Source organism: Phalacrocorax aristotelis, chromosome W (genome assembly GCF_949628215.1).
Source record: "Phalacrocorax aristotelis chromosome W, bGulAri2.1, whole genome shotgun sequence".
NCBI classification, from domain to species: Eukaryota; Metazoa; Chordata; class Aves; order Suliformes; family Phalacrocoracidae; genus Phalacrocorax; species Phalacrocorax aristotelis.
The window spans coordinates 22,359,430-22,381,279 of record NC_134310.1 but is presented as its reverse complement, the minus strand read 5'-3'; the positions used below and the strand labels follow the sequence as shown (position 1 = coordinate 22,381,279).

The following is a 21,850-nucleotide window of genomic DNA, read 5'->3' as shown; positions in this document are numbered from 1 at the left end:
AGTCCCTTCCATTAGCTGTCACACTTGGTATAGATCCTCCTGCCTTCTTTTGGGATAAAATCTCACCATTATAAGGCAAGACAGATGCAGCACTGAGTCCCCAGCTAGCGCTACCTTCTGTGGTCCAGAGCACAACCCTATTCATTTACCTGTGATAAGACACCCAAGTTTAGTCACTTGGAAATAATTTTATGCATAACAGACAATGCAGTCTGGTAGTATGAAAGGATGAAATTCTACCTTGAAATGATGAAAACCAAACAGCATCTAAAAAGCAGCTCACAATTCTCTGTGAAGCAAAGAAGAAAATGCAAACATGTTGAAGTGCCTGATATTTTTTGAACAATAACAGGTACTTTCACACTTGGTAAGTGTTGTTCTAAGGGACTTTAACCTTATTAATACTATGTCCTAGTTAGAGGGTATTGTTTTGTTTTTTGTGTCCTTATTGACTCTTGGCCAATTATTTTTATTTTACTGAAATGGAGGAAGGAAAATCCTTTCTGGGCCCTGTAATTGCATTTCTTGATCTACTCAGAAGGGAAAAGCCCTCCCTTTCACAGTCTTTGTGTATTAGCTTGGTGTATTGGGTTTCTGTGGTAAGATTTTGGTAGCAGGGAGGATGCAGGGGTGGCTTCTTTGAGAAGACACAAGATGCTGCCCCCATGTCTAACAGAGTCAGTTCCAGCTGGCTCCAAGACAGACCCGTTGCTGGCCAAAGCTGAGCCAATCAGCGACATTGGTAGTGCCTCTGTGATAACATATTTAGGAAGGGGTAAATAAGCTGTGCAATAGTAGCTGGGAGAGAGGAGTGAGAATATGTGAGAGAAATAACTATACAGACACCAAGGTCAGTGAAGAAGGAAGGGGAGGAGGTGCTCCAGGGGCTGGTGAAGGCCATGGTGACACAAGTTGTCTCCCTGAAGCCCATGGAGGTCCATGATGGAGCACCCTGCTGGTCACACTCCTTTTAATGCATCCCAGCATACTGTTGGCCTTGGCCACAAGGGCACATTGCTTACTCAGGGTCAGCTTGCTGTCCACCAGCACTCCCAGGTCCTTCTCAGCAGAGCTGCTTTCCAGCAGGTCAGCTCCCAACCTGAACTGGTGCATGGGGTTGTTCCTCCCCAGGTGCAGGACCTTGCACTTGCTCTTGTTGAATTTCATCAGGTTCCCCTCGGCCCAGCTCTCCAGCCTGTCCAGGTCTCGCTGGATGGCAGCACAGCCTTCTGGTGTATCAGCCACTCCTCCCAGCTTGGTATTGTCAGCGAACTTGCTGAGGTTACACTGCATCCCTTTGTCGAGGTCATTGATGAATATATTAAACAGGACTGAACCCAGCACAGACCCCTGGGGAACATCACTAGTTACAGGCTTCCAACCAGACTCTGCCCCATTGTTCATGACCCTCTGAGTTCTGTTGTTGAGCCAGTTCTCTATCCATCTCGCTGTCTACTCATCTAACCCACACTTCCTTAGCTTGCCTGTGAGGATGCTATGGGAGACAGTATTGAATGCCTTGCTGAAGTCAAGATAAAGAACATCCACCGCTCTCCCTTCGTCAACCCAGCCAGTCACACCATCATAGAAGGCTACCAGGTTGGCCAAGCATGATCTCCCCTTGGTGAATCCATGCTGACTACTTCTGATAACCTTCTTGTCCTCTACAAGCCTGGAGATGACTTCCAGGATGATGTGAAACAGAAGAGCAATTGCCTCAAGTGTATGTATAGAAATGCACGCAGTCTAGGAAACAGACAGGAGGAACTGGAGCTCTGTGTCCACACAGGTGGTTATGACATCTTAGGAGTAACTGAAACATGGTGGGACAGCTCAAACAACTGGGGGATCGCGATGCACGGTTATAGGCTCTTTTCTATAGACAGGCAGGGTAGAAGAGGGGGAGGAGTCACACACTACATCAAGGAACACCTTGAATGTATCAAAGTCAACTATGGTGATTGCGACTGCTCTATCAAATGCCTCTGGGTTAAAGTCAGAGGGGTCGTTTCCAAGCAGGACCTCACAGTGGGCACCTGCTACCAACCTCCTAACCACGATGACAATGCCGATTGTTGTGGTTTAGCGGCAGCTCAGCCCCACACAGTCGCTCGCTCACTCCCCCACTGGTGAGATGGGGGAGAGAATCAGAAGGGTAACGCTCGTGGGTTGGGATAAGAACAGTTTAATAATTAAAATTAAAAGAAACAACAACAGAAATGCAATGTAAAGGAGAACAACGAGAGGCGCAAAGCCCCGGGGGAGGGGGGAAAGGAGGGGAGAGGGGGAACGAACCGCTGAAACAAACCGCACGCGCCGCAGCCGCTCACCGCCCGCCGACCCAACGCCGCGCCGCCTCCGCGCTGCCACTGCCCCCCCTCAATATACTGGTCATGGTGTCACATGGTATGGAATGAACCTGCCATTGGCCAGTCGGGGTCAGCCGCCCCCACCATGGCCCTGCCCAGCCCCCCCCCCCCCCCCCGCCACGCGGCAGAGCGTGGGAAGCTGGAAAGGTAGCTGACCCCCACAGTGAGGAGAATTAACCCCTTCTCAGCCAAAACCAGCACACGATGAAGTGATACTTGGGGCACTAAAGCAAGCTTCTGGCCAACAGAACCTGGTCCTGATGGGTGACTTCAACTACCCAGACATCTCCTGGAAGAACAATACGGCAGTTCGCATGTCATCCACCAAATTCCTGGAATGTGTAGAGGACTGCTTCCTCATACAAATGTTAGATGTGCCAACCAGGAAGGAGGCACTGCTGGACTTGCTATTCACACACCAAGAAAACCTGCTTTGTAATATCTCGGTTAGTGATAGCCTTGGCTGCAGTGATCACAATATTGTGGAGTTCAGGATCCTACTGAGCATGCCAAAAGTCAGTACTAAGACAAGGGTTCTGGATTTTAGAAGAGCAAACTTCAGTTCACTCAAGGCTCAGTTGGGAGGGATCCCGTGGGACATTTCCATGGAAGATAAAGGAGCTAGTGAGTGCTGGGAGTTCTTCAAGAACTCTCTCTTGGAAGCACAAAACCAGTTTATCCCCTATTGTTGCTGTACGCTTCTATGGGAGAACTTATCTTGGGCCGCTTATCTCCGGGACACAGGGCTCTACCCACCCTGGGGACAGTGATGCACAGACATCAATATGATGGATACAAAATGTCCGTTTATTTAACTGCGTCACACGCTTATATAGCTCTTGCGCTTCCTGTTCCTGCCACTCCTATGGGGAGGAGTCGATCTTTCCGTCACATCCCATGATCTTCCGGTCGCCGATCCCTGTCTATTCCCCTACATCTCCCCCTCCCCACGCTGCTAAAAGTTCTACAAAGCTACCTGCATAAGCAGATACATATTGCGGTCAGGTCTATATTCATGTAACCCTTGCAGGCGCTCCCTGATTTGTCTTATAACACAGCATAACAATGGCAGCCCACAAGTAACCATGGTTACTACACACAACAAGATCCCCCCAATTATTACTATCCAATCCCAGTTCATATCCCTCTTTTGCCGCCCTTTCCCAGTGTCGCTCTCGTTGCAATATTGCTTGCGATCTTGTCAAGGAGCTCATTTCTTTTCCCAATGGTATGGCTAGCATGAGGATCCATGTCAGCAGACCCTGCAAAGAGACAACTCAGAGAGGGATTATTCATTGTACATCCTTGCACAGTTCTGCTTTCACACACTTTGCAGGCACCCACCCTATGCGCCCTTCATTCTCAACCGCGGCGTAGCCCCTCCCCAGGCATCTCAGTTTCCATCCTCTCTCCCATTGCTCACTGCCTGGGAACCTTACTCGTACCTGCAGATAGCGCTCGCCTGCTTGAGCTTTGCCAAAGTGCTTCTCCACTGCTGTAACTTGCTCCTGCCCGCGTATAAAATGATTAAGCAAATATAATGCACGCATTAAAATAGTTTGCTGAGCTGCTACGGGTATAGCTCCCTTATACCCCTCCCCCTCCCCAAGCTGTATTATTTTTGCTTTCAAGGTGCGATGAGCGCGTTCAACTATTGCCTGCCCCGTGCTATTGTAAGCAATGCCATGTTTTAATACAATATTCCAAGCTTTGCACCATTCTTCGGTACTTCGAGCCCGAAAGCATGGTCCATTGTCTGTTTTTATCTCGGTGGGCTTTCCAAGCCACGCCATCACCGTGGTCCAATGCGTAGCCAACTGCGTTGCGGTCTGCTTCCGATGTTGAGTAGCCATGATGACTCCACTATATGTATCAATTGTAATTGCCAGGTGCCGTCCGGGGGCCAACTGTGGACATTCAGTAAAGTCAGTCTGCCAGATAGCATTTGCTTCCAGTCCTCGAGGGTTGACTCCTGCCTCCCACAATGGCGAGTGCTGACAGTAAGGACAGGTGGCTACTACTTCTCTTGCTGCTCTTATTGAGATGCCACACTCCTTTGCCAAGGCTTTAGCACCCAGGTGCAGTTGTTCATGCAGTTTCTTCGCCTCCGTCAATGTCCAGACTCCTGCGGCTGCCTCATCAGCCATGCGATTCCCCTCAATCAGTGGTCCAGGCCCCGTCTGATGACTGCGAATGTGAATTACTGTCACAGTTGCTCCTTGCTGCGATAAAGCAACCTCTAGCATCAAGGCAATTTCCGTGTGTGGTACACCCTCTCGTTTCATGGACGTGACTAATTTATACACGTATAAGGAGTCTGTGCACACATTTATATGCCGATCTATATCCTTTCGCAGGTCCATCTCTAGCGCTTTCACTTCTAGCCACTGCACACTTTTACCCCGCTCCTCATACATGTGGCGCATCCAACTATTCTCTTCTTTCCACACTACCGCCGCTCTGCTCGTCTTCGAGGAAGCGTCTGTGAAATATGTTGGTCCTGGGTGAGGGGTATCCAAAACTCTACTATCCACACTTAAATCCACCACTTGGGCTGTCTCGGCCCACCTCTGTACCGTGCCTGTGACGATTTTTCCTGGGTACGAGTATACCGCCAATTGTATATCCTCTTCACTCTCTACCACCTTCCGCCATTTCTCCCCATTCCACGGCACCGTCAGTTTATCTGGCTCCTTCCCAAAGATTCCCTTGCTTTCCCTTCACAGACGCCAAATCATTCCCCCGGCTATCTTGACTTTTGTGGAGAATGCACCCATGGGAACCTTCTGATATACCCATCTCAGTGGTTTTTCTTCCCCCGCCCGTATTTGATATAGCAATCCTAATCCTCCACCGGTGGTCAGAATCCAACCTGCGATTAATTCCTCCTGAGGGTCCCACCGCCATACTCCTTCCTTTTGCATTCGACGTTCTATCATCTGCAACTGCTGGACTGCCTCAGCGTCTAAACTCCTGGGCTCCCATGGGTCGGTCCCTTTCAGCAACACATAGAAAGGTTGCATCTCCTCACCGGTGATGCGCACGAATGTCCGCAACCACTGCAGTGCTCCTACCAGCTTCTGTACATCGTGTAAATTTTTAACCTTAGGTGTAAGTTTAATAGGCTGAGCTTGTATGCAATCCCCTTCTATTCTAGCACCCAGAAATCCACACACTGGTCCTCGCTGTACCTTTGCCTCAGCTACCTCGAGGCCCTGTCCCGCAAGGCCCCTTTGGGTGTCTGAAAAGACTTGTTCACATAACCCCTCGGTGGGCGCAGCTATGAGGACATCATCCATGTAGTGGATCATGTAGAGTCTCTCCTGATACTGTTGCCTTACTTGCTGCAATGCAGAAGCCACATACCTCTGGCAGATTGCTGGAGAATTTTTCATCCCCTGCGGAAGTACTGTCCACTGCCATCTACTACCTGGTTCTGCATGGTTCACCGCGGGCAGAGCAAAGGCAAATCTCTTTCTATCATCTGGATGTAGCGGAATGCTGAAGAAGCAGTCTTTGATATCGAAAACAATGACTCGCCATCCTTTTGGGACAGCACTCAGATCTGGTAGGCCGGGTTGGAGAGGCCCCATGTCCTCCATTTGCTGATTTACTGCTCTAAGGTCATGCAGCATCCTCCATTGGTTTTTATCTTTCTTTTCCATAGCAAATATAGGGGTGTTCCAGGGGCTCATCGAGGGCTCTAGGTGCCCTGCTTCGTGCTCTCATCTTACTCTAGCTCTTACAGCCTCTATTTCCTCTGTTGTCAGGGGCCACTGCTCCACCCAGACGGGCTGTTCGGTTTTCCACACCAACTTGTGCTGACGAAGCCCCTCTGAGGCAGTGGCCCTTATGTTAAATTTTTCAACCCGATCCCCATCTGGGCAAGGGCGTCCCGCCCCAACAAGGGGCTTGCTACCCCATCTGCTACTAGTATGGTCACTACGGCCGTGAGGAGCTTCCCTGCCTCCTCGTCCATGACTTCGAGTTTCACAGGGCAAGTACTAGTCCTCGTTTGTTGTTCTCCTCCTACCCCATTATACGTTCGCCCATGGCAAGGGGCCAAGTTGGTGGCCACTGTTCGAGTGGCATCACTGTGACATCCGCCCTGGTATCCACTAGCATTCCCAGGCATATCCGTGCTGGGCAACTCGGCTCTTGTGGGGTAATCATCACCGCCGCCATGGGTCTCTTGTTACAGCCTATGACCAAGGCCACGCAGGGGCCGTAACCTGCAGATCTTGCTGGTTCTGCTCCCCTGCCTGAAGGTTCACTCCCCCTTGGCCCGCTACGGTAGGCCAAGCTCCTGGCACTGGCACCATGATGGGGGCCATCTGACTCACAGGAGGCGCGAATCCCCCTCGCTTCGCCCTCCTTTGGCTGTTTCCCGGCTTTGTGGCTGGACAATCTCTTGCCAGGTGTTCTGGCTTCCCACACACCCAGCACCTCCCTACTGGGCGCGCTCCTCCTCCATTACGTCCTCCCCTTTCCCCTAGCGGGCACCCAGCTTTAAAGTGCCCTAGCTGTCCACACAAATGACATCTCGGCCCCACCCCGGCCGCTTGCACCATCACCCTTTCTTCGCTTCCACAGTCAGGGTTCTGGCAGATGTGCGCTCCCACACCGTCATGGTGATTCAACGCCTCCTGGCGCAAGACATGCCTGATGGTTTGACCCAATGATGCCCCCACTGCCAGGGTGCAGAGGACATCTTGTGTCTGCGGATTTGCTTGACTTGAGAGGCAATCCATAAGGACTGCCTCCTTGGCTGCTGGTGGCAATTCTGATTCTATGATAGCCTTCTGCAACCTGTCACAAAATGTTGTAAATGGCTCTGCTAGTCCTTGCTGTATCTTTTGCCAAGTTTCCGCGCTTTTTATATTTTTTTTTTTTTTTTTTTTTATACCTGCCCACTTTGCTATACGCTCTACGGGAACTCTCCATCACCACTTGCAGCTCCCTGCCCCTCCTCCAGGAGCTATCCGGACAGGGAATATCCTGGGCATCTCTATCCTTACGCCATCGAGGCTACAATCTCTGGCTATCAGCCGCCAGTTAGGTAACTCGACTGACTGTCGCTGGGGCGCACCCTTCGTTAAGAGTCCTGTCTGCCTCCGAGTTACTTCCCCTAGTGTGCACATAGCCTGCTGCAGCTGCCACAGCACGTCCTCCGCGGACCCCTCCGGAGCTGCAGCACTCCGGACCTCCCCTTTTGGCAATCTCTCTCTTCCCTCCTTCTGATTGGTCCTCCGAGTCCCTGCTGCATTATGCCTCTTTTTTGCGTGCTGCAGGCAATCTGCCCCCTCTTCCCACATGTGGGCATCGGTTTCTCCCCCAATTTCTGATTCGCTGCTACTCGAGCTTGATCTATACCCATCCTGTCCTCTCCTCCAGGCACCCCAATCCCCCTCCTCGTCCGACTCCCATCTCAAGGGTTGCCCCAGGAGCCAGTCTCGAGGGTCGGGCAGAGGGCGGCGCCGCCACCGGTGCTGATCTTCCTTCCTTCCGCTCCGTCACTCCCGCTGCATCCGCCGCCATGTCCCCCTCCCCACGCGCAAGTACCCGCGCCTGTGCCGAATCGTCCCAGGGGTATGCAGGGGGGCATTCCAAAGGTCCTGCTGGCTCAACAGGGAACACCGCCGCTTCCCGATCCACCTCTTTGGGAGCCTCAGACTGAGTCGCTGGCCAGGCTACTCCATCCGAACTCTCCGCTTCTTCCCCATCCCCCGCGATGCTTGCCCCTGTCTGCGTCCCCACTGCCCATCCTGGGTCTATTTCCGGGCTACTGTCGCCTGTAGCACCGTGCAGGCACAGCCGCGCCTGCCGCCACGCGTCCTGATCATCCCAAACTTTCAATAGTAATCGGTGTATCTTTCCACAGAGCTGTATGTACTGGGGTTTTCCCATCATAGCCCTTTCGGCTAACTCCTTCTTCATTCTCACCCAATTATCTTTATTAAATATGTCTGCGGGACTTCGTATGAGCCCCTGCGTAATCATCCATTGGATGGCCTTTGAGGTAGGCGCCTTCGAAATCGAAGTTCCATATTCCTTCCCCAATCCCTTCAGTACCTTTATGACTGATTCTATGGCGCGCCCGCCGTCCTCCGGCTCCCCGTCCCACCCCTGCGTGCCTCAAGCTATCATTTCCCCCGGCGAACTTGCCATGTTGCCCCGCCGATCACGTCGGGGTCACCACTTGTTGTTGTACGCTTCTATGGGAGAACTTACCTTGGGCCGCATATCTCCGGGACACAGGGCTCTACCCACCCTGGGGACAGTGATGCACAGACATCAATATGATGGATACAAAATGTCCATTTATTTAACTGCGTCACACGCTTATATAGCTCTTGCGCTTCCTGTTCCTGCCACTCCTATGGGGAGGAGTCTATCTTTCCGTCACAGCCTGTGATTTTCCAGTCGCCGATCCCTGTCTATTCCCCTACACCCTATAAAGTAAAGGGAATTAAGTGGAGCAAGAGGCCCCCTTGGCTCAACCGTGAGCTCCTGGGTCTACTCATATCCAAAAGAGAAGCATACCAGAGATGGAGAAGTGGAGGATTATCTGTTGAGAGATACAAGGGCATAGCCAGAGAGTGCAGAGATGCAGTTAGAAAAGCAAAAGCCCAGCTTGAGTTGAAACTGTCTGTAGATGTCAAAAATAACAAGAAAGGGTTCTTCAGACATGTCAACCACAAGCAGAAAAAGGGAAACATAGGCCCACTGTTAAACAGAAAAGGAGAGTCAGTCACCAACGATGCGGAAAAGGCAGAGGTCCTCAACACCTTCTTCACCTCTGTCTTTGCCAACACTGTTGGGTCCCAGGCTTTAGGAACGAAGTTCCTGGTTGATCCAAACATAGACCCAGCATCAGTGAATTATTACAGGAGCTTGACCCCTACAAATCGGTGGGCCCTAATGCCATCCACCCGAGGGTGTTGAGAGAGCTTGCTGACATCATTGCAAGGCCACTCTCCATAATCTTTGAGAAGTCATGGAGAATGGGGGATGTCCCAGAGGACTTGAGGAAAGGCAAATCTTACCCCTATCTACAAGAAGGGCTCGAGGGAGGATCCGGGTAACTATAGGCCCATCAGCCTTACTTCAATCCCTGGGAAAGTTATGGAACAAATCCTCCTGAGGGCCGTCACAAGTCAAATGAAGCACATGACTGGGAAAAGCCAACATGGCTTCACTAAAGGCAGATTGTGCTTGACAAACCTGGTGGCCTTCTATGACAAAGTGACTTGCCTGGTTGACACGGGGCGGGCGGAGGACATTGTCTACCTAGACTTCTCCAAGGCCTTTGATACGGTCCCCCGTGGCTTCTTCCTGGAGAAATTAATGCGATATGGCCTAGACAAATGGTCTGTGCAGTGGGTGGGGAACTGGCTGACAGGCCGCACCCAAAGGGTGGTGGTCAATAGCTCTTTCTCAAACTGGCAACCTGTCACTAGTGGAGTCCCCCAGGGATCGATATTGGGCCCAATGTTATTCAATATCTTTATAAGTGATCTGGATAATGGCATCAAGTGTAGCCTGATGAAGTTTGCAGATGACACCAAGTTAAGTGGGGAAGTAGACACTCCAGGAGGGAGAGCCGCTCTGCAGGGAGATCTGGATAGGCTGGAAGGGTGGGCCAACAAGAACCTTATGAAGTTCAACAAGGAGAAGTGTAAGGTCTTGCACCTGGGAAAACATAATCTGGGAGTGCAGCACAGACTGGGATGCACCTGGCTGGAGAGCAGCTCTGTGGAAAGGGACCTGGGGGTCCTGGTGGACAGGAAGCTCAACATGAGCGAACAGTGTGCTGCTGCGGCCAAGAAGGCCAATAGGATGCTGGTTTGCATCAAAAAGGGCATCACCAGCAGAGAGAAAGAAGTCATTATCCCACTCTACTCAGCGCTTGTCAGGCCACACCTGGAGTACCGTGTACAGTTCTGGTCCCTACTATACAAAAAAAGATGTGGACAGGCTGGAAGGGGTCCAGAGAAGGGCCACCAAGATGATCAAAGGACTGGGAAGCCTGCCATACGAGGATATGCTGGGAGAACTAGGTTTGTTCAGCCTTGAGAAAATGAGGCTTAAAGGGGATCTCATCACCATGTACCAGTACTTAAGGGGTAGCTACAAAGAAGATGGAGACTCCCTTTTTACACGGAGTCACATGGAGAGGACAAGGGGGAATGGGCACAAATTGCTCTTGGGGAGATTCCGATTGGACATGAGAGGGAAATTTTTCACAGTGAGAACAGTCAACCATTGGAATAAACTCCCCAGGGAAGTGGTTGACTCCGCTACAGTGGACACCTTTAAGAGTTGTCTGGACAGGGTGCTGGGCCATCTTGTCTAGACTGTGCTCTTCCTATAAAGGTTGGACAAGATGATCCCTGAGGTCCCTTCCAACCTGTGATTCTGTGTGATTCTGTGATCACCTTTCCGGGGATGGAGGTGAGGCTGACTGGCCTATAGTTTCCCCGGTCCTCCTTCTTGCCCTTTTTGAAGATTGGGGTGACATTTGCTGTCCCCCAGTCCTCGGGCACCTCTCCTGTCCTCCATGACCTTTCAAAGATGATTGAGAGTGGCTCAGCAAGAACATCCACCAGCTCCCTCAGCACTCGCGGGTGCATCCCATCGGGGCCCATGGATTTGCGAGGATCCAGTTTGCCTAGGTGATCTCTGACCCAGTCCTCCTCAACCAAGGGGAAGTCCTCCTTTTTCCAGATTTTCTCTCTCTTCTCTAGGGGCTGAGATGCCTGAGGGCCAGCCTTAGCAGTGAAGACTGTAGCAAAGAAGGCATTAAGTAACTCCGCCTTCTCTGCATCCTGCATCACCAGGGCCCCTACCTTGTTCAGCAGTGGGCCCGCTGTATCCCCAGTCTTCCTTTTACTGCTGATGTATTTAAAGAAGCCCTTCTTGTTATCCTTGCCATCCCTTACCAGATTTCGTTCCAAGTGGGCCTTGGCCTTCCTCATCACATCTCTGCACACCCTGACAACATTCCTATATTCCTCCCAAGTGGCCAGTCCCTTTTTCCACATACTGTGAATCTCCCTCTTCCATTTGAGTTTCTCTAGAAGCTCTTTGCTCATCCATGTGGGTCTCCTGGCTCCTCTGCCTGACCTCTTCCTCCTAGGGATGCACCGATCTTGAGCTCGGATTAAGTGGCCCTTGAATACTGACCAGCTCTCTTGGACCCCCCTGCCTTCCAGAGCCCTAGCCCATGGGATTCCTCCTAGCAGGTCTTTGAAGAGGCCAAAGTTGGCCCTCTTGAAGTCCAGGGTCATAATCCTACTTGTCGCCCTGCTTCTACGATGCAGGAAGCTGAACTCCACCATCTCATGGTCACTACAGCCAAGGCTACCCCCAACTCTCACATCCTCAACCAGCCCTTCCTTTTTCGTTAGTATAAGGTCCAGCAGCACATCTCGCCTCATTGGCCCCTCCACCACCTCCATCAAAAAGTTATCCTCAATGCTCTGCAGGAACCTTCTGGATCGTGCATGGCTCACCATGTTGCTTTTCCAGCAAATATCAGGGTGGTTGAAGTCCCCCACAAGAACCAGGGCCTGCAATTGTGAGGCTACTTCCAGCTGTCTGTAGAAGGCTTCATCAACTTCCTCTTCCTGATCAGGTGGCCTGTAGGAAACTCCCACAACAGTGTCGCCCATATTTGGCTGTCCCTTAATTTTTACCCACAAGCTCTCGACTTGTTCTCCTTCCACTCCTAGGCAGAGCTCAATGCATTCCAGCTGCTCCCTCGCATAAAGAGCAACTCCCCCACCTCGCCTTGCTGGTCTGTCTTTTCTGAAAAGCCTGTAGCCATCCATGACCACATTCCAGTCATGTGAGCTATCCCACCATGTCTCTGTAATTGCAGTCAGATTATGGCTCTCCAATCGCACACAGACCTCTAGTTCCTCCTGTTTATTCTCCATGCTGCATGTGTTGGTGTATAGGCATTTCAGAAAGGTACTTGAGCATGCAGGTTTCCCCGGAGGGGTGCACGAGGACCCACTATAGCCATGCACACCCTTGAGGTGGTTGGTCTCCTGGTTGTCATCTTGTAAGGTAGCTAAGGCACCTTTGTCACTGCTCTGCTTGGCTTGGCTTATTCCCCCATTGGATGTGATGGCATTAGCATTGCCACTTTTGCCCCACCCCCCCGAGACCCTCAGTTTAAAGCCCTCCTCACCAAGTTTGCCAGCCTGCTGCCAAAGATTCCCTTGCCCCTTCTAGACAGGTGGAGTCCATCCCTCCCTAGCAGGCTATGGTTTCTGAAGAATGTCCCATTGTCATAAAAGCCAAAACCCTTAAGTCAGCACCAGTCACGTAGTCAAGAGTTGTTTTGCATTATTCGCCTAGTTCTAGTTGTCCTTTTTTCTCCAATGGGTAAGATGGAGGAGAAGATAACTTGGGCGCCAATATTTTTCACTTGCTCCCCAAGGGCTTTATAGTCTTCTGCCCAGGCTCTGGCTTTCAGCATCGTTTGTGCCAACATGGAAGAGTAACAGCGGATAGTAATCTGTCCTCTTGACAAGTTGTGGCACCCTCTCAGTGATGTCTCGGATCTTAGCTCCCTGATATCTGCTGGAAGCACAAGACAGTAGGGCATAAGCAACCCAGGAGGTTTATGGAGTGTTTTGGTGATCACTTCCTGACACAAGTGATCAAGGAGCCAATGGGGGGAGGCACTCTGCTGGACTTGAATACCTCCAAATAAGGAAGGACTGGTTGGTGCAGTCTTGACTGTAGTGACCATGAGATGGTGGAGTTTTGGATCCTGAAAGGAGGGAACAAGGGAAGTAGCAGGATCATAACCCTAGGCTTCAGGAAAGCAGACGTTGGATTTTTCAGGGATCTGCTTGGAAGAATCCCATGGGAGACAGTCCTAGAAAGCAGAGGGGGTCCAGAAGAGCCGGTTGATATTCAGGGATTACCTTCTCCCAGCTCAAGAATGGACCATCCCAACATGCAGCAAGTCGAGCACAGGTGGCAGGAAGTATGGGTGCACAAGGAGCTCCTGAGTAAATTCAAACATAAAAAGGAAACATACAGGAGGTGGAAGCAGGAACAGGTGACCCAGGAGGAATATAGAGACACTGTCCGAGCATACAGGGATGCAGTTAGGAAAGCCCATCTAGATTTGAATCTGGAGAGGGATGGGAGGGGCAACAAGAAAGGCTTCTGCAGTGTCATGGTTTTAGCTGGGATAGAGTTAATTTTCTTCACTCTAGCTGGCATAGTGCTCTGCTTTGGACTTAGCATGAAAACAATGTTGAGATAACACACAGATGTTTTGGCTGTTGCTGGGTAGCGCTTGTACTAGTCAAGGACATTTCTAGCTTCCCATGCTCTGCTGGGTGCACAAGAAGCCGGGAGGGGAGGGGGCACAGCTAAGAGAGCGGATTCAAACCGGCCAAAGGGATATTCCATATCATGTAACGTCATGCCCAGTATGTTAACTGGGAGGAGGTGGCCGGGAGAGGCAGGCAGCAATTGCGGCTCGGGGACCAGCAGCGTCAGTCGGCGGGTGGTAAGCGGCTGTACTGTTCGTGTTTCTGTGGTTTTTTTTTTTTTCTTTTTTTCCTTCCTTTTCCATTGTATTATATTAACATTGTCATTATTATCATAATCATTATTATAATAATTATTTTATTGTAATCAATAAACTGTGCTTATCTCAACCCACAAGTTCGTTTGCTCTTCCGATTCTCTTCCCCATCCCACAGGGGTGGGGGGGGAGTGAGCGAGCGGCTGCGTGGTGTTTAGTTACCAGCTGAGGCTGACCCACGACATGCAGGTACATCAACAGCAAAAAGCATGAAGTCCAGCTGGAGGCCAGTCATTAGTGGTATCCCCCAGGGGTCAATACTGGGGCCCATACTGTTTAACCTCTTATTTTCTGACCTGGATCTTGGGACAAAGTGCACTCTCAGCAAGTCTGCAGATGATAGAGAACTGGGAGGAGTGGCTGATACACCAGGTGGTTGTGCTGACATTCAGAGGGACCTCAACAGGATGGAGAAATAGGCAGTTCAACAAAGGGAAATGCCATGTCCTGCACCTGGTATGGAATAAACCCATGCACCAGTACAGGTTGGGGGCTGACCAGCTGGAAAGCAGCTCTGCAGAAAAGGACCTGAGGGTCCTGGTAGACAAGAATCTGACCATGAGCCACCAATGCACTCTCATGGCAAAAAGGGATCCTGGGCTGCACTAGGAAGAGCATTGCCAGCAGGTCGAGGTGGGAGATCCTTCTCCTCTACTCAGTGCTGCTGAGGCTGCATCTCAAGTACTGTATCCAGTTCTGGGCTCCCCGGTACAAGACAGACACAGGGATACTGGATTGAGTCCAGCAAAGGGCCACAAAGACAACTAAGGGTTTGGAGCATCATGGAATAACTGGAATTACTATTTAGATCAGGTCAGAACAGAAGCAGGTTATTACTATAGCTATAGGAGAGAACACAGAGCAGCAGTGAGAGACTCTGCTGATATGAACCCTGTGCAAATGGAGCAGTTACAGAGTTTATATACCTTATAGGTTATACAACCAGGTTCTTCACCAAAACTGTCAGATAAGCAGGATATGGTAAATATCAACAGCGATGGGAATTCTTTAGATAAGGAGGGTCTAGACAGTATATTCTTTTACAAATAATTCACTCTTATGTTAATGAAATCTTGCTGACTGTTGAAACCATTAGCTGCAAATGTTTCTTAAGTAGTGAGGCCTGCAAAGGCCTTGTGAGGCATTAACTATTTTGATTCCACAAGAGCATCTGTCATATGAGGAGAAGCTTAGAGCTGGGACTGTTTAGCTTGGAGAAGAGATAGCTAGGGGGAAACCTTAGCAAAATGTCTAAATACCTCGTAGGAGGAATAAAGAAGATGGAGCCAGACTGTTCTTAGTGACACCCAGTGGAAGGACGAGAGATACTGCCTCATTCCACATCTACTATGTCCATTTCAAGGATCAGTCATTAGGGTCTGCACATGGCAATGATCTCATTTAGAAGTTACAGAAGATATTTCAGGGTTAACAGAAAGTTTTGATATTTTTTCTCATTCTGTACAAGAAGGCAGTGTGTTTTTTCCTATCCTAAAATCCAAGTGCATATATCATCCTAAATTATTTATAACACTTGACTCCATCATTCCATGTCTTCAAGCTCAAGACTGTTTACAGATTTCCACCTGTTGGATTCATACTTTCACATTAGGACTCTCTCCTTTCCTCGTTGAAAAAGATATTTCAGATTCTCAATGAAACCTAGGTGGTAACAAGGACGCTTTGCCCAGGGCCCTTCCCCACTATCAGAAAGTTCTCAGAGTGCCATGATGTAATGGAAGGGTATTTAAGAGCACGGAAGACTATTCATGTCCAGATGATTTGGCGATCAGGGGCATATCCCAGCAGGCAACCACAGCAACCCTGTGATATATCTCATCTTCTCATCAGTTTTTCATTAGCATGGACTTCAGTTTGGGAGGGACCTGAAGGAAAATCCTGGTTCCTTTGTCCTCCATGCCCTTTTATAGGAGGACAGAGAGGCACAGGATCCATACCCAAACCAAAATATGCTGGTATTAAGTGTTATGTGAAGCTTTTCTGCCCTTCTGTCTGTCTCAGGAAAATAGGGAAAGATGATTATCACACTGCATGTCAATATACTGAATAATAAATCCTGTCTTCATGCAGACAAATCAATGCCTACTTGCCTGCCTTCCCTCCTGCCTATCCTTCCTGCCTCCCTCCCTCCCTTCAGTTTTTTATAAACAACAAAGACACTATCCACTACCACTGCCGTGGTAAACCTTTATATGGTAAAACTTTATAAACCTTTTATTTACAAACAACAAAAACACTATGCACTACCACTACCGTGGACTTCTGGAGGGCAGACTTTGGCCTGTTCAGGGAGAGTCCCTTGGGAGGAAGTCCTGAAGGGCGAAGGAGCGGTCTTAATGATTCTATGATTCTACTGTCTGAAATTTATTGTGGAGATTCTTTAGGGATTTCAGCAGGGGGTTTCATTTCTCTCACTCTCTCTCTTTTCTACTCTTCCTTTTTAACTTATTCCAAATTAAAGTTATGTTAGCACTTTTTCCATTGCTTAGATTAAAAAATTAAATAGATTTAAATTTGTTCTCAATACTTCTGTCCAACTGGCTAGAAATGGTTTCTGTCTTACTCTGAGCAAGGTTGTGTGTATCCTCCACGTGGCTCCCTTTCTGTTTAAGTGTCAGCAGTGTCTTTTCTTCTTTATTAGTATACGAGACCATCTGTCTCTCAAATAGTTTGGCCTTTTGCATAGCAATTATATATCTATACATCTGAGAAGGCCTTGTATCTTGTGGACTGAGTATACAGTTCCTAATGATGGATTATATTTTAAGGCTACAGATTTAGACTTAGAGGAGAGTTATGTGTAATTTGATTCTCTAAACTATATGGTTGTCCTACTCATTTAGCCACCTTTGTTATTCTCTTTCTGATTTTTGGCTTAAGCATCTTTGCATACAAACCTAGTGCTCAGTCTGTTTGCACAGAAGATTAGTAATCAGAGCAAATATAGTTCAGGACAGTTATAATTGTATACAATAAAAGAATATGTCCACTATCAAGCTTTTCCCATTGTTTCTGTATATAAACCAGTCTGGTCTGGACTCCTTTGCTTTCACATGCACAGTAGTGAGTGGAAAAGTAATCAATTCTAACGTTAACTTACTTAATGAACGTAACTTGTGGCTCCAGTAGATGCTGATTGAAAGCAGACCCTGTGGGAGAGCATCTAACCCAATAAAATGCTTATGTACTTCAGAAATAATGCTTATTTTGAGAAATCGTGGGAAAAAAAAAAATACTGGGCTCATAAAGGAAGATATTTGATGTGCTTGAGAGTTCACAGAATTCTTATATTTGGGGGAAGGAACCCTTTCCTAACAAATAAATACATAGATGCAATTCATGTGGGTTTTTTTTCTTATTTCAATCAACATCATAAACAGATTTAAAGAGAGAAAAGTGCTATCAGTTTTGTTTTCCTCTGAGTAAAGGAATCTATCTATAATCATCATATGACACAATTGTAATTAGACTGCATTATTAAAAACTCTTCTAAAAGCAAGTTTGTCATGGCGTTTATTGTGGTTTTTTTTTCCTCTTAAACAGAGCTGAGCTTTATCGGGCTTCGGGGAAGTTTGAACTACTTGATCGTATTTTACCTAAGTTGCAAGCCACTAACCATCGTGTGCTTCTTTTCTGTCAAATGACATCACTCATGACCATTATGGAGGACTATTTTGCATTTCGAAATTTCCTTTACTTACGTCTTGACGGTAAGCTGAATGAAAATAAATTTGGCAGTGTTTTTCTGGTTCAGCAATTTGACTATGTAGTAGAAAAACTTCCTCCGTTGTACTATATGCGTATGGACATCCGAATAAAAATATCAAACTTCTGTCTGTCTTCAGCTGCAGGCAGAGATGTAAAAAGGTAAAACAAGCAGAGGGTCAGTCCAAGTTGATCAGTAAAAACTGATTGTCAAAGTACAGGAAATTCACTTTGTTGCCAATGTGTACAGTGCTTAGTTGTTACTTAGAGCTTTGTGTAGGCCTTTTACCATGGACGAATCCTCTGTTTTCTCTCCCTCCCCTATCGTCACCATTGTGTTTTGAATGTGATCTTTTAAGAATTTTTGTTCCCTTGATATTAATCTCGATGTTTAAGGCCAATAGTGAAACGTTAATAAATCTGTGTTTGTGTACACATATAGTTTTTAAAATATTTAGATTCTGTGAGTGCTCATAAGGCCTTAATCAAAACTGAAGCTCCACATTGCGTGTGTATATCATCTATTGAAACCTGTCGGTCATAAAATGTTGTCAAATAGTTGCATCTTTTCAAAGTCCCCTTTTGAAATGTCAAGCCTACTTAAAATAAAAGTTTGGGAACCCTCCTCCCAAGTGCTATAGACAGTTGGCTGAAACATCCATGGTTAGTGTTTGCGTCTATATTATAGAAAATATAGCTGAGATGGCAAAGAACAAGTGAGCTAAAATTTCCCTTCCACGTGTGCCTTAAACAACTAAGATTGCTTTTAAATTATTTCAGAAGCAGCTCTTTGTCATGGGGTTACTTTTAATTTCTTTTTTAATTTCTTCTCAGGTACAACAAAATCAGAGGATCGAGCTGCCCTGCTGAAGAAGTTTAATGAACCTGGCTCACAGTACTTCATCTTCTTGCTGAGTACAAGGGCAGGAGGGCTGGGCTTGAACCTCCAGGCTGCTGACACTGTTATAATCTTTGATAGTGATTGGAATCCTCACCAGGTTATTTTTATTTAATTATCTTTATTGTAATATGGAAATAATTGTGCTTTTTTAGGCTTTGTGTTTTAATTTGGGAAGACTGACAGTGAAATGAAAGTATATCATAAAATGCTGCTTTGAGAAGAATTGGTAAGGCAAACTTCTACAGTCAAGTAGTGTTTTGTTTTAAATTGGTAAAGTGATTCTGTGTCTGTGTATACAGTTTTTCTGAGTGTCAGGGAATCCTCAAAGTTGGAGTCTTACAGTCTACATTTTCTGTTTCATTGGTATAACTTTGTTCACCCTTTAATCATAAGGCACTAATAAATGGCTCTCCATGCAAAGTTAAAAGCTCATGCAGCAGGTGAAATAATTTCTAAGATTACTAATGCATTTAAGATTCTCAGGAATAGTGATTTGCTTTAGATACACAGGTCTATAGCTAGATTATATTATATATATATCTCTCTCCAGCTATATTTTTGCCTCTGTTCTTGTAGCTGGACTAGAGTCTATACTGGGTCTGGCTGGGATGGAGTTAATTTTCTTCATAGCAGCCCATATGGTGCTGTATTTTGGATTTGTGACCAAAACGGTGTTGATAGTGCATGCACCAGTGTTTTGGCTGTTGCCGAACAGTGCTTGCACAGCCGCAAAGCTTTTGCTTTTTCCTACTCTGCCCCACCACCGAGTAGACTGGGGGTGAGCAAGAAGCTGGGAGGGGACACAGCCGGGACAGCTGGGAGGGGACACAGCCCAGACTGTCCAAAGGAATATTCCATACCATATGTCATCATGCTCAGCAATAAAAGCTCAAGGAAAGGAGGAGGAAGCGGGAACATCTGTGGTCACAGCATTTCTCTTCCCAAGCAACCATTATGTGTGCTGAGGTCCTGCTTTTCAGGAAGTGGCCGGACATCTGCCTGCCAAAAGGAAATAATAAATAAATTCCTTCTTTTGCTTTACTTGCATGCACAGATTTTGCTTCACCTATTAAACTGTCTTTATTTCGATCAACCATTCTTCTCGCTTTCCTTCTATTTTCTCCCCATCCCACGGGAGAGGAGAGTGAGCGAGTGGCTGTGTGGGTGCTTGGCCGTTGTCCGGGGTCAACCCACCACAGTCCTTTTTGGTGCCCCACATTGTGGTGGGTTGACCTTGGTCATCAGCTAAGCACCCACACAGTCGCTTGCTTACTAGCCCCTTAGTGGAATGGGGGAGAGAATCAGAAGGCCAAAAGGATGAAAAGTCCTGGGTTGAGATAAAGACAGTTTAATAAGTGAAGGAAAGATATAAAAGAGACACTGGAAGAAACAGGCATGCCCAAGACACCAATACCTGGCTCTGGGACTGGTGCCTCTGCCAGAACTTTGGTTTTTATAACCATGGAAGTGTCTTTGAAACACAAGGTATGCTGGGCCCTGACGGGATCCACCTGACCCGATGGGGGAAAACCATCTTTGCTCGTAAGCTGGCAGGACTGATTGAGAGGGCTTTAAACTAGAATCAGTGGGGGAAGGGGATACCAAGAGGATTGCCGAAGGTAAACCAAGGGTTGGCATGGCATCGCCTGAGGCTGGCAATACTAATGGGAGCATTTACTCTGCTCCAGAGAGCACTCAGGGCCTAGGAGCACATCTGAAATGCCTGTACACCAATGCATGCAGTATGAGACACAAACAGGATGAACTGGAAGTGTTGGTCTGTTCCCAGAGCCATGCTGTCACTGGTATTAGTGAGACTTGGTGGAATGAGTCCCAAGACTGGAGTGCTGGGATGGAGGGATGGAGGCTGTTCAGGAGGGATAGTCAGGGCAGGTGAAGTGGAGGTAGTTGCACTGTATGTGAGAGAGAGGTTTGATTGTACAGCCCTCACAGTTAGGGATGATGTGGTTGAGAGTCCCTGCGTGAGGATTAGGGGGATGGAAAACAAAGCAGATGTCGTCGTGGGTGTCTACTATCAATCGTCCAGCCAGGATGATAGCACTGATGACTTATTCTATAGGCAATCAGGAGAAATCTCTAGATTGGTAGCCCTTGTCCTTATGGGAGATTTCAACTTCCCAGGCATCAGCTGGGAATATCGTACCGCTGTGACAAACAAGCCTAGGAAATTCCTGAAGTTTGTGGACGATAATTTCTTGTCACAAGTACTCAGTGAGCCAACTAGGAAATATGCCCTCCTAGACTTGTTGTTTGTGACTAGAGACGGACTCGTGGGGGATGCGATGGTAGGTGGCTGCCTTGGCCACAGTCATCATGAAACTGTTGAGTTTAAAATTTTCAGTGTAATGAGAAAAAAGGTCAGCAGAGTTGCTACCCTGGATTTCAAGAGAGCAAACTTTAAGCTACTCAGGGAGCTAGTTACCGGTGTCCCCTGGGAATCTGCTTTTGAGGGCTTAGGGGTGCATGAGTGCTGGTCAGCTTTTAAGAATCGCCTTTTAAAAGCACAGGCGCAGGCAATCCCATGGTGTCGCAAGTCAAGCAAGCAGGGCAGAAGAACAGCTTGGCTGAACAGGGAACTCCTCTTGGAACTCGGGTGGAAAAAGAAATTGTATGATCTCTGGAAGTGAGGTCAGGCTTTGCAGGAAGATTACAAAGCCATGGTTCTCATATGCAGGGAGAAGACATGAAAGGCTAAAGCTCAACTAGAATTGAAAGTGGCCAGCGTCGTGTCGGACAACAAGAAAGGCTTTTTTAAGTACGTTAATAGCAAGAGGAGGCCCAAGGAAAACATTGGACTGATACTTGATGAAGGTGGTCACCTGACAAATAGGGATGAAGAAAAAGCGGAGGCATTCAATGCTTTTTTTGCCCCAGTTTTTAATATCAGTGATAGACCTTGGGCTGCCCGGTCCTATGAGTTGGAGGACCATGACTGCAGGAACAGTGACTTTCCATTTGTGGACGCTGAAATTGTAAGGGAGCAGTTGTATCAGCTGAATGCTCATAAGTCCATGGGGCCTGAAGGGATTCATCCCAGAGTACTGAAGGAGCTAGCAAACGTTACAGCGGGACCCCTCTCGATCATCTACCAAAGGTCTTGGGCGTTTGGGGAGGTCCCCGATGACTGGAAGCTAGCCAACATTACTCCAATTTATAAGAAGGGTGTGACGGAAGACCCAGGAAACTACAGACCTGTTAAGTCTAACCTCAGTACCT

The 21,850-nt window shown here is 48.0% G+C and overlaps 1 protein-coding gene across 2 annotated transcripts in view; it reads left to right on the top strand.

Moving 5' to 3' along the window:
- Window positions 1-13,694: 13,694 nt before the first annotated feature.
- Window positions 13,695-21,850, top strand: part of LOC142049641 (SWI/SNF-related matrix-associated actin-dependent regulator of chromatin subfamily A member 2-like) — a 101,902-nt gene continuing 93,746 nt past the window's right edge. Inside the window, exons 1-3 of one of the 2 annotated variants that reach the window (XM_075077521.1) lie at window positions 13,695-13,908; window positions 17,551-17,717; window positions 18,547-18,710. In XM_075077521.1, coding sequence (XP_074933622.1) covers window positions 17,648-17,717; window positions 18,547-18,710 — 234 coding nt within the window. In that variant the 5' untranslated portion in view covers window positions 13,695-13,908; window positions 17,551-17,647. Of the gene's footprint in view, window positions 13,909-17,546; window positions 17,718-18,546; window positions 18,711-21,850 lie in introns of those variants that run through there. The other variant, XM_075077522.1, reaches the window with a different exon arrangement.